This window comes from Anthonomus grandis, chromosome 3 (assembly GCF_022605725.1).
Source record: "Anthonomus grandis grandis chromosome 3, icAntGran1.3, whole genome shotgun sequence".
In the NCBI taxonomy this organism is placed as follows: domain Eukaryota; kingdom Metazoa; phylum Arthropoda; class Insecta; order Coleoptera; family Curculionidae; genus Anthonomus; species Anthonomus grandis.
The window spans coordinates 6,077,957-6,091,125 of NC_065548.1; the positions used below are offsets into that span (position 1 = coordinate 6,077,957).

General features: G+C 30.2%; 1 protein-coding gene across 6 annotated transcripts in view; it reads left to right on the forward strand.

The window, feature by feature from the left end:
* Positions 1-13,169, forward strand: part of LOC126733954 (Kv channel-interacting protein 1-like) — a 300,096-nt gene that overhangs the window by 208,677 nt on the left and 78,250 nt on the right. For all 6 annotated transcript variants that reach the window (XM_050437449.1, XM_050437451.1, XM_050437450.1 and 3 more), the window contains one exon: positions 11,777-11,968. In XM_050437449.1, coding sequence (XP_050293406.1) covers positions 11,777-11,968 — 192 coding nt within the window. The remainder of the gene's footprint in view (positions 1-11,776; positions 11,969-13,169) is intronic.

The window sequence follows — 13,169 nt, forward strand, 5'->3', positions numbered from 1 at the left end:
GCATACATAATCAATAATTTTTAAAAACAAACCATGCCAGACCCACATACAAAGAGCAAAAAAAAATTTATACATAAAATAAAACTACACTTAAATTGAAAATTCTATAAAAATGTATAACATTGCCTTTAAAAAATCTGAATTTCACTGCTAACTCATTAAAATTTACGTAATTTTTTCATAAAAAGCATCACTGCAAAAAATTAGAAAATATGAATTTAAGAACTAATTCGAAAAGCAACATTATATAAAAAGACGTTTAAATATTTCAATTCTATGTCTAGATATTTAAAATAGAGTATATTTTAAATATTTCTTTTAGTTTATTTTTATTTTGCTTCATTGACATTAGATTTTTATTTTTTTAAATATTTTTTCAGGCACTTTTAGTCATGGATTATTTTATTTTAGCTATTAGACGGATTTCTTTTGCATATTTTCCATAAATTTTTTCGGTTAAAATATTTCATTAATTTTTGAAAAATATGATTTTATGAAAACAAAATTACGTGATTGAGTAATTTTGTGACCCTTTTAGGTATATTAAATAATTATTCACTTTATTTCAGTACTAAGTGTTAATTGTTGATACCTTCTAGGCATATAAAATAATTTGAACTTTTTTGTGCTTTCCAATAATAATTCTTCCTACTTTTCTGATTTCTGACATAATTTTACAGGTTCTTCAGTAATTTTAATTTGTTTTTGGCTTCCAGGTACATCAAAAGTCACCACTGGTTCTTAAAAAACTTGTTTTTCTTAAGAGGTCTGTAAATTTGTATCCCTGTAAAGTAATTGCATGTATCGTCTCCAAAACATGCCCCTAAATATAAAAATAATCCCGTCGACTCTATACGTTGCGAGACTCCCTTAGCAATTACACATTTTTCCCTTCTAAACCGTATTTTTATTCGGAAAATGTCCCAACCTGGGGCTTTTTCATAAAATGCAAGGCCGTCCTGGGGCATGTGTTCGAGCCCCACTAATTCGACTCTACTCTAGTGTGAAATTCCTTGTGCGATACTCGCCTAGAATTCTTAAAGCCGGCATCGTTCGCTCGATGGGGCTGTTTCCGGCAGTTTTTCCTTTTTTTCCCCAGTTTCCTCCGGCTATTTTTCTGTTTTTAACCATATGTTATAATTTACTTTCACCTATTTACGACAAAAGGAAAAAGGTCTCAAAAACTATATAATCAAACAAATTTTAGGTCACATAGTCTAAGTCTGCTTTTTGCGTTCCATCTTCTAACAACAGAGCTTAGTTTTACAGCTCTTGAAAATATGTCGGTTATTCACTAGTGCCCCAAGAGTAAAAAGCTGAATTGATTGAAGAGATGGAATCACTGAAGTCAAAAAATGCAAGTTTGAATTGCATTAATAATATTTTCACCTTCCAGCAGGGACTCATCTTTTTGACAACTTTACTTAGTCTCACGCTTACCACCGTCTATAGATTACAGTTGTAATCTATAGACGGTGCGCTTACTTTCTGTAGTCAATTATACCGGACTACATAATTCCCAATACCAATCAAGCCATGCAATACTATCAGTTTAACCTCCGCTTCTATTTCGTAGTTTCAACGATATAGAGAAAATACCGAATACCACCTAATGCAAAGACTACATTTCTTTTATTCGTAAATCATAATCAAGCCTCGATAATGCAACGGTATAAAGCTCTTGCGTATAATAAGCACATGTGGAAGGTATGGGTTCAAACCACATGACTGATTTAAATTTTTTAGTTTTTATTTAATGTTTAAGATAAATGTTTATAATTTTTTATGGAAAGTATGTTGTCGTGGTTAGGCGATTCTATTTTCAGCCTTATCGTGTAGTTAAGAGATAGTATGTGTGTGATGGTCTTTGACCATTCAGGTATAGTCGTTTTATTTTCAATTTCGTGTTTGTGACCCAATATCTTCAATATTGCGGAGGGTTATTGGGTGGGGTCAGAAATAAAACAGAAACCTGTTTACCTAAATGTCAACGTTTCGACTTATATTAAGTCATCCTCAGGACACTGAAATGGATTCAAGTAATTACAGAGATAAAACAAAGTAATTTCAAGTACATAAAAAACACTATTAAAATAAATGTTCTTTAAGTTACAAAAATTAAAACAACAAAAAACAAAAACTACGACACAGGTAAAATTACATTCAGGTACAATCCGTTAAAAAAAATTTTATAAAAAAAAACAGTATAAAATTATTTTTTTTTTTTTTTTTTTATATACATTACACCTCTTACCTAAGTCTAGGTTTCTTAAGTTATAATTAAAACACATTTATAATAGGAGCGTAGAATTATTTTTTACATGGGTTTAATTTGTAGGTGTTATTGTGGGCAAACTAGAATCAACAATAAGCACAATGGAAACATTTTCAGGGACGGAAAAACTATGACCCGTTGATAATAAATGGTTAGCAAATGCTGACTTAGTTTCTGTGGTGTTGGTGTCCCTGAACTTATTAACGAGGCTTAGGTGTTCCTGTACCCTTGTGGATACTCTCCTTCCTGATTGTCCTACATAAACGGCAGGGCAATCCCTACAATTAAGACAATATACACCCGATTTAGATAGAGGATCACTTTTATCCAACGTCTTTACTAGGTTCCTTCTTAGCGAGTTAGTCGTTTTGAAAGCTATGGAAAGGCTGAAAGGCTTAAAAAATTTTGCAAGTTGTTGAGAAATGCCGCCGAAATAACTAAGGCATCTAAAATTATTATTGTTGGTGATGTTGTTCGGTGGGTGAACGATGTGATAGGACAGTTTATATTTATTATAAAATTTGTAATATAATTTGTTCAAGCTGTGAAGTGAGAAATTATTGTTTACAGCAATTATTTTTATAATATTATGTTCTTTTTGAAAAGCGTCTTTGGACAGAGGTAATTTAAATAAACGGTAGAACATTGAATTAAAGGCTGCATATTTGTGTTGATAAGGGGAATTGGAATTAAATTGGATTATATTATCTGTTGCAGAAGGTTTGCGATATACTTCAAAAGAAATACTGTTATTATTTCGGTATAAAAGAAGATCTAAAAAGGGTAATTTTCTGTTTGTCTCTCTTTCCAGCGTAAAAGAGATTTGATTATGAAGGGAGTTAATGAATGACAAGAAATCTAATAAATCATTCTCGTCACCAACCCACAACACGCACACATCATCCACGTACCTCTTATAAGCTCTCAAAAAGCCCGCAAAGCGACACCTACACCTGTCACGTTTTTCCCTTTTTTATATTTTTCGTTAAATTTTTGTGCCGTGTTATTGTTTTTTATTACAAAATATGTGGGTATTCTCATATTTAAATTATATTTGTCAGTACTTAGCAGGTCACCTAGCTATAAGGTAATTTTATCTAATTTTTAATATTTGATTTTGTTTTAGTGTAAGGTTTTATTGTAGTTACGTGTGTTTTTCTGTTTATTATAGGTCTGATGATGCTTCATTAGCGAAACATGTCACCTGAATAATAAAACAGACATTTTGAGACTTAGACTTGAAGTTTTCATTTTTTTCTCTAGTTACGTAAGTCTCTTTGAGATAATGGACGAGTTCTTTCAATTTCAATTCAATGTTATGTTGATAAGTTAAGGATTAGTAGATAAGGAGATGTATGTATCTATACGTTCAAAACCAGAAACTTAATTTGTTAATACACTGTGTGATCTAAAGATCTAAGACATACACTCTTTGACAAAAATAAATTTTATGTTTTAGTTTTATCTTTTTGGTAGTAAATTAATTAAATTATAGTAACTTGTATTTAGATCATCGGTGTCTTGTTTTTTATTAATGCTTTCTTTATACTTTTTTATATTAACTATTTCTAGTAAAAATCTTTTTTAATAATTTGATTCTCTGCCAATGATCCGAGTGCTGTTAAAATCAAATTGGTGTTGTTGATTGAAGGAGTGTTCTGCTAGAGCAGTCTTCCCAGATGCTGCGTAGTTCGTTGGTTTTACGCTTCTTTCGTGTTCGCTAATCGTCCTGAGGATGACTTAATATAAGTCGAAACGTTGACATTTAGTTAAACAGGTTTCTGTTTTATTTCTGACCCCACCCAACAACCCTCCGCAATAGTCGTTTTATCCTCACTTCAGTGGCGATAAAAGCGATGAAAGCGTGCCGACGAAAAGACCGATAGTCCGGGGCCAGTTTTAAACCTACTTTTTTTCCCAGAATTATCTCAAGATCGCGGTACACCGGCAACATACTATACTGCGTCGGTTTTGCAAAGAAAGACCGCTCTTATCGTAGTTAAGCTTTTGTAAATTTATATAAAATGTGGTTTGATACGCATGACGTAGATAAATACGGTTGGGTTGATCACGAATTGTTTTTTGAATGCGCCAGGCTCAAAATGCAAACAAGTCGTCATACTTCAGCATGATTTGTTAGAAATGCGTTACTTTTGTCTGCTTAAAATATTTCTCAATATTCAGCCGATTACCATGAAATTATGACATTATTTGAAAAATGGGTTGAATAACAATGTTATGAATAATGCATCTTGGCATTCAAAAATCTGAAATAATATACCAAATACTAGTTTTAAAAAATAAGATTTCATAATTTTTATGAAAATTAAGAATATTCCTCAAATCCCATTAAAAAAGAAGTTGTTAAATATAATTAAAGGTTATAACTTAAAAAAATTAGTATCTTATTGACAATATACGCCAAGCTATTGGATATTGGAAAAATTGGGTACAATTAAAACAGAAAACGAAACAGAAACCCCAAAATAATTATAAGACAATTCTACTTCTGAAGAGAGTCTTTTAGAATATAAAATATTCCCAAGCAAAGTTAAATAAACGTTTATTTTTGGTTTATACCAGATATACATTTTTGGTTGAAATTCAACTATAAATATTGAAGAAAATGTCCGCATGATATACGTCGAGGAATTTAATATTATGTTTATATTTTATTCACGTTTAACAAGAAGCTTTATTACATGTTAATAATATACAATAATTATAATTTCACAAGAGTTAAACGTTTGTGTGTGATATATTGTATGCTATTTAAAGAACTTTATGAAATGAGATTTATTTTTAATTTGCAGATGTGGTTAGCAAGTATTTTTCGATGTACAAAAAAAATAATTTTTACCAATGGCGTCCATAAGGGATTTCTAGTAAATATTAATTAATATAAAAAGTACACTACTGCATTTTTCTAAAATAAACTTAATTTTTTAAAATCTTGTTTAGTTTTGAGCAAATTTTTATTCTTGAGTTTTTTTTTATATGTACATTTTATTTAGTGAATTATATAATTAGTGTTTCATACACGTTAATGGATTTCTAATTTTTTTTAGATTTTTTTATGTATTATATTATATTATTACAATATAAGATATATATGTATATGAAAAATATATCCTATCTTACACAGTGGCATATAAGTGATATCCGGGTCATTTTATCACATATTTGAGGTGTAGTGATCGAGTATAGATACTAGATATGTAAATCCCTTGTCAATTTTTTTGAATGCCGAAATGTTCATCCTTGTGTAAACAGAATCGTATACGATATACGTATATTCTACAGTTTAATTTAGAGGTTGATAAATATACCAATAGCTTGAATTTAAGAATTGTATATTTGAATCTAGGTAATAAAAAGTTCTCTAAAACCAAAAAAAATTGCAATTTTTACAATACTTATTGATTTGTTTTTAAAAAGCTGAATTTCTACTTAGTTGCGTTAAAAATGGTACAACTACTGCAATTTTTATGGAGAAAGACCTTGCTTACCAAAAATAAAATAGGGTTTTTTCATGTTTTACTCGAAAACCTTAAGGTTATTTGAGAAAAAAATAGATACAAAAATTATAGATTTTTTATCACTTATAATTTTCTTAAAAAACATTTTTTTTCAGGCAATTATTTTCTGCAAAAAAACCGCTTTTCACTAATTCTGCCCTTAACCACCCAACACAATTTATTATTAAAAAATTGTTTTCAAAAACAGTCGTTTTTCAAAATAATATGCATGATTAACAGCTGCTTTCGTTGTTAATATCTAATTTAATAACACAGTTTGTTTATTTAAATTTTATATAATTAATATAATTTATTTATAATAATATAATATATAAATTATTAATATAATTAACATATTATTTGATTATATTAATATGTATATTAATAAATATTTAATACGAAAACAGTGCTATCAGATTGGATATTATGGAAGAAAAACAGTGATTTTTCAAAAGAATTTTTTACTGGACAAATGTTTGGGGTGGGTGGGGGGTTTAAGGGTTTTGTTGATGAAAATCAATGTTTTTGCATAATTTTTTTTTTATTTAATTTAATAATACTGTCTATTTAGTAATAAATAATTTTATATATAAATATTTAATATATAAGTAGCGTTATTAAGTTAGATAATATGGACTAAAAACAATGATTTTTTAGAAGAATTTTATCAAATATTTGAGGTGTCCTTAATCTTATCCAGTTTTAAATCTAGATATGTAAATCCCGTGTTAATTTCTTTAAATTTCGGAATTCTTTATCTTTTGTAAACAGAATCGTATATGATAAACGTATATTCTACAGTTTAATAAATATACCAAAACCCTAAATTTACTAAAAAGTCATTGAATAAATATATATTTCATGGTAATAATACATGATGTATTGCTTGGGTTGGTAAGTATATATGTATTGTGTTTTAAAATAATATAATAGGTTAATTTTAAAACCACCTTGTATTTTAAATTCAACTTCATATCTGAAGAATGATCTCTATCTTAAAAATAGCTGATTATTTGGATTCCTAACCTAAAATATTGTATAACGTTAAAACCATAACCCATGTAAATTTTACAGCAATAGATTTAATAGTATCAATTCTAAACCTGGTTATTTTTTTATATAATTTTTGAGACCAAGTCTGCGTTTTTTTGTATCAAGGTCTCTTTGAGCATAATAGACGAATTCTTTACTTTTTTTACTTTCATGTATTTATTAATAAGTATATTAATTTTTTATAACTCAACCCCAACGGTAAACCATTTTGTTTTTATCACCAATTACTTGGAAGGAACCTCAATTGATATCACAAAAAATTTACCCTCTAAAATATTCATACACACCGATATTACACAAATTAACGTAGTGCCTTTAAGAATATTCTAGTTTATGCCCTCCTCCCCTTCTTCTCTCTTTTCACAAATTACAAAACTGCCCCATAAGCAAAAATTTCGCACGTCTGTAAGGAACGTAATAACTCAGTAACGTTGAAAAGGGTAAATCCGGCCCCTTTGTGAGCATCTCCATAAAAAATTCATTGCCCGGACGTTTTTTTCTCCTCCTCCTCCTCCTCCACCTCCTTCATCTCCCGTCATAGGGATTAAGAGAAAAAAAACTAAGAGCGTCGGGGATATTTGTTTGGCGCGAATTACTGCCCTTAATGTCATCTGCCGGACCACAAAGGGTCTCCCGAAACTCCCATCTCGTCTCATTTCTAACTTGTGAATTATGAAATGGTAGGTGTGCTTTTGACTTTTGAAATGTGCGTTGTTTTTTTTATTAAGAGGATTTTTGTGTTTAATAGCGTAGCAGGTGTAAATTAAGGTTATTTAATTAATAAGAGAGGCATAAATAAAATGTTAACACCCATTAACCAGTCTCGGCTTTTTTTTAACCTTTTTAGGCAAACGTAAAAAAAATCCCAATAATTTGAAGTATTTTTAGGCTTAAAGCTGTTTTGTATGTCTTTCAAGCAACTGAAACCATTTTTAATTTTATTACATATTTTAAGCATTTTTATCTGTCTTCAAGTAATTTTTTATTGTTTTTCGGTTTATGTTTTTTGTATTATCAAGCATTTAACATATTATTTTAAATTTAATCTAAGCAGTTAATTTAACTTCTTCCAGGTATTATCGACGGGACCTGAATCGGAAACTCTTGCTGGCAACTTCAATATTATCCCATGAAAGATAGACCTTTGCTACGATTCAATGTAATTCCATTAATTTAAGCTTCTGCATTTAATATAATTTCTCATAATGCATTCCTATAGTACCAGAAATTGCGTACACAAACACTTAGTTTCTCAAAAATATAACACAAATTTGAACAAGAGATCATTGAACTATCTTGCACCAAAAATTCCTAATTTAATTTCAAAAAGCATCAAGAGTGTTCATAGGTTCAAAAAATTAAAAAAATTATGTAAAAACTTACAAAAAATAGAACAAAACTTAAAGAACTCTTCATCTAGCTTTGTGAAAGTGAATTAGGGCTGGGGGTAGGATGACATGACGTGTATTCATTTGTATGTTTTGTTATTGTGGTTCGTTTTTTTTATTTTGAAATTTTTATAATTTTTTTCTTAGGAGCACATGCAGATTTTCGGTTATCTAGGTGCATAATTCGTAATTTTGTGTGTCTATGGTATGTATTTATATTTATGTACATATGTGGATATATGAAGTACAATTAAAAAAAAAACAAATTAATTCGATGCCCTGAGATAGTTAAAGTGATATTTTACAAGTATTTACGAGATTTTGACCTATTTTTAAGGTAATTTTGCTTAGAGGCTTGCCTGAGCATTTTTCTTGTATTCCAGGCAGTTTAACACTTTTTAAGTTTATTCCAGGCTTCCGGAATCACTTTGTGTGTTTTCCAAATAACAGTTTATCTTATTCCAGTCATTTTGCCGTAATTTTTCATGACTGGTCCAGGAACCTAAGGCTCACTCAACTTTATAGCTATTGTATTTTTTTTTGTGACAATTCTCTTCTTCGTTCCGACCTTGAAATTTTGCGGAGAATACTGTGGTGAGGAAAAATCCTCTAATAATTTGAGCCTTTAATATTATTATTCTTATGATATATGTAAACTTTTATTTATTTGCAAATTCGTATAGTTTAACGTCCTTTATTGGTCTCATCTCGTCCAACGTGTTTCCGTAGCATTGAATTTTCTATGAAAATACCCATGTTGCTGTAATCGTAACTCACCAACGAGTAGTATGTGTCACTAAACCTGTTTGCTTATAGAATTAACATTTTCTTTATAGATCTTGTTATTTTTGCCTAAAACTGCGAAGACTATCAAGAAATCAACTTTTAATGACATGTACTACCTCGCCAGAATAAGGTTCAAATACACCGCAGTGGGATATTTTTAGATTATTAAATTCTAATAAAATCCCTGTAAAAACGACGATCTTATTATTTTATTTATAGCGACCCTATTATTTTATTCCAGATAGTTCAGGTTATTTGAATTTTATTCCAGGCATTTTAGCATAATTTTTTATGTCTTTGTTCAAGAATTTGAAGTGTTTTTTATTTGTTTTTCATCTACATAAACAAATTTTGTTAAAATTTCAGGGTTTTACAGCTTAACATGCCTAAAATAAGAAAGCTAATTATTTCGATGGCCTGGGTATATGAAATGATTTCAGAAGACTGGAATAAAATGAAAATAATATAAAAATTAAATAAATATAAAAATGATAAAGAAGAAGGCCTGGAAGTCCCTATTTTAACGGACGTTATTTGAAATACGCCATATAGTAAATAATATTTTCAAATAACTGAAATTTCTGCAAAATCCTGAAATATAAAATAAAAAATATTTATATAGATGGAAAATATAAAAAGTTAAGTCAATTGCTTGAAAAAAAAATTAGTAGTAAATACCGGGATAATAGGATTTAATTTGAACAAATTATTTATGTTATACTAGTTTTCCTCAGTCAATTTTTGAAATTTTATAAAAATTCAGGGAATTTGAAATGAAATTTTGGGACATATGGACAAAGTATATGTCTAAATAGTGATTTTGTTCCAAATATTTTAGGTCATTTATAATTTTATTCCAGGCTTTCGTAACCATTTAGTTTATCTTTTAGGTTATCGAAATAAATATTTATTTTATTCTAGGCATTTCAGCTCGTTTTAATTTTATCCCAGGCATTTTGGCGTCATTTTTTGATATTTTTGTGCAGGAATTTTTAGCAGTTTTTTATGTTTTCCACATATATATTTTTATTTTTATTCCATTTTGACGTCATTTTTATTTTAGTATAGACTTATGGAATCATTTCCTATATCTTCCAGATAATAGAAATAAATAGCTATTTTATTCCAAGCATTTTGGCGTCATTTATAAAGTTTTATCCAGAAAATATTTATATTTCGGAATATAAAACTTATTTCTTTAAATTTGAAGGAAATTGTAGGTATATATTTAAAATACTATTTTTGTAAATTCTAATTTTATTCTAGGCATTTTAACGTCATTTTAATTTTATTCATTTACACCACACGCATCCTGTAGAGCATTCTGGAACAATTCTGAAATTATTCAGGACATTCTGACCTAGAGGTGAGAATCAGTCACCATTTTTGAACGGTTAAAGACCCAGTTTTTTTAGGTGCCGAATGCGATGGCAGAATGCTTCAATGCCATTCATGAATGAATGATTGCTGGCGTATGATTGGTAATAATGCAAAGTATTTTACGTACATTGACGCATACTCTATAAAAATGTTCATAGAATTCTTGTGATTCATCACATCTAAGGCCTAGAAGAGGTAGAACGCCATCCTGTAAATAGACTCTTTAGAGCCTTGACACGAATGTCAAAAATATCGATCCAGTAACCACAATTCTATCTTAATAATTCAAACTTAAATTAAGTAATAATGTGCATGTAATGTGTATGTTAACCAATAGAAATAATAACGTATTCGTCGTAGGACAAAAAGAAGCATTAAAAAATCGATTGTTTCAAATCCTGTGAATATGGTAGACAACGTTGCCACACTAAATTGAGCACCCAAAAAAAATACAATAAAAGGTTGACCTTGAATGTGCCCTGGAACAGGATCTGTTTTTAGAAAAACTGTAAATTGAAATGGCAACAGTGTTTGACATATGCTGAAAGCCAGTAATTGACAGTAATTTACACAATTATAATAAATTCGTATGATTAGCTGCTTTAAAGTTGGGCATGATGTCAATAACCCTTGCAATTAATGCGTATCTTAAATATTAATTTATTTTAGAAAGTTACATTTTTTTGGGTGCTAAATCCAATAGCAAAATGCTTAAATATCATCAGTCTTACTAGAATTAGCCGGGATTTTTGCAAATTCTTTAAAATATTGACGTATGATTGATAACAATGTCATGACCAGTAATTAGACACTTTTAGCTTGACACGAATGTCCAAAATATCGATCCAGTTACCACACTTTCATCTTAGCGATTAGTACTGTCAAATGCCCAATTTAAATTTTTCAAGGTGCTGAATCCAATAGCAGAATGCCCAAACATTGTCATTCTGAGACTAAAACTAGTTTAGCATCAGGTATTTTATATATTCATGGAAATACTGATATCTAATTTGGTAATAATGACCTGTAGTAAGACTCTTTAGATCTCTTAATCTATTTAGCTGCTATGCTGCAATGCACAATTAAAATTTTTCAAGGTGCTGAATCCAACGGCAGAATGCCTAAATCTTTTAGGAGCCTCACCAAAACTACTTTAGTACCACATATTTCATATATTCATGGAAATACTGATCTCTCTTTATATCTATGTTACTAATCCTATAATTCAAAATGCTTGAAATGATTACTCAACTTGTTTTAGGTGTTTCTGTTATAGTGCCCTTCTCACCTCTCTCTGTCTGGCCCGATGCAACCAGTTATGCTTGAACCTTATACTGATAAAACTTTGTCTCTTTCTTACAATAGTTTCCTTTCAGATTCCGAATTAGAAGACCTAGAAACCCCGCCACGATACAGACCAGGAAGTTTAGAATCGCTCTGTAGGGCCACCAGGTTCACTCAGGAAGAAATTAAGAGGATATACAGAGGATTTAAGGCAGAGTGTCCCACGGGAGTAGTGAGGGAGGACACCTTCAAGATGATTTATGCTCAGTTTTTCCCTCAGGGAGGTAAGCAAAGCAACTCTCTCTCTCTCTACAAAAAGTTGTTACATTAACATTTTCAATTTGCCAAAACCGCGTCGGGTTAAATTAAAATAAATACAGCGTGAAAACACAAAAGAAGATACTAAATTGTATGCCCCGGGGGGTAAGAGAATAACCTCTCGTTTAAGAATAAAAAAAAACCGGGGTTGGTTTTTAATTAAATCCCTTTATAAAAGGGCAGATTGTAGCCGAACTAGAAGCTTACTGGGAGCATCTTATATTGGGTAATTAGGGGTTTTGCCCTCTCTAAAATTGGTCTTTACTGGAGCCTCGGATCGGGTGCTTTGAGCTTACACTATGTTCGGTTTAATTTCGTTTTTTAGGATTTAAGAAAACGGTTGTTTTATAGTTAAATTTCGCATTAAAGGAGCTAAAGACGTGCAGTTATTTAGATACAATGGTGACATTTTTTTTAGTAGTATTTTTTAATAGTTTTTACGACTATCTAAGTTGTACATTCACTAGAAAACAAACATATAATATTCTAACCCGAAATCAACCTATATTGAAAAAAAAACACTCTATTATAATCTTCACTGAGACTCCATAATGGCTAAAAATCGCTTACTTTTAACCGCTCACAAGAGGCTTACCTAATTAAAAAGGGAATAAAGAAGAATAAAAAAAAGTACAAGGGCGGGATACACTCAATCTGATTAAACTCCAAACGAAACTGCTTGGTAAGCGAAAAACCGGTTTAAACTTGAAATTGAAAGGGGGGCACTTTTTCCGAGATTTAAGAAGTTGCCTTTGTGCAAAGGCGCCTAGTGAACGTTTCGCCTATTCAAGATCAAAAGCGGCTTTTCGCGTATGGTACGGTCTAAGTGGAAGCGTTGTCTCAAAAAGGGTGTTTTTCTGATATTTACGGTGTAAATTGGTAAAACCGGGGAAGTTTTTTATTTAAGTGCTTTTATTCGGGTTTTTGTTCAACAAAAAGTAAAAAATATCGTGTGGTTTGTGGTCACCTGAAATAAAAATTAGACTGTTATAATATACGAGGAGTTCCCCTTTAATTTTTAAGTTTTTAGCTTATTTCCTTTGACATATATGAACGTCGTGATTTTTGTAAGACAAAGTCAATTTCAAAGGTCAATTTTCGTAATTTTAAACGTTCTTACAAAGAATTGGGGAATTGGTGTCCAATGATTTTTAAATTTCTAGCTCA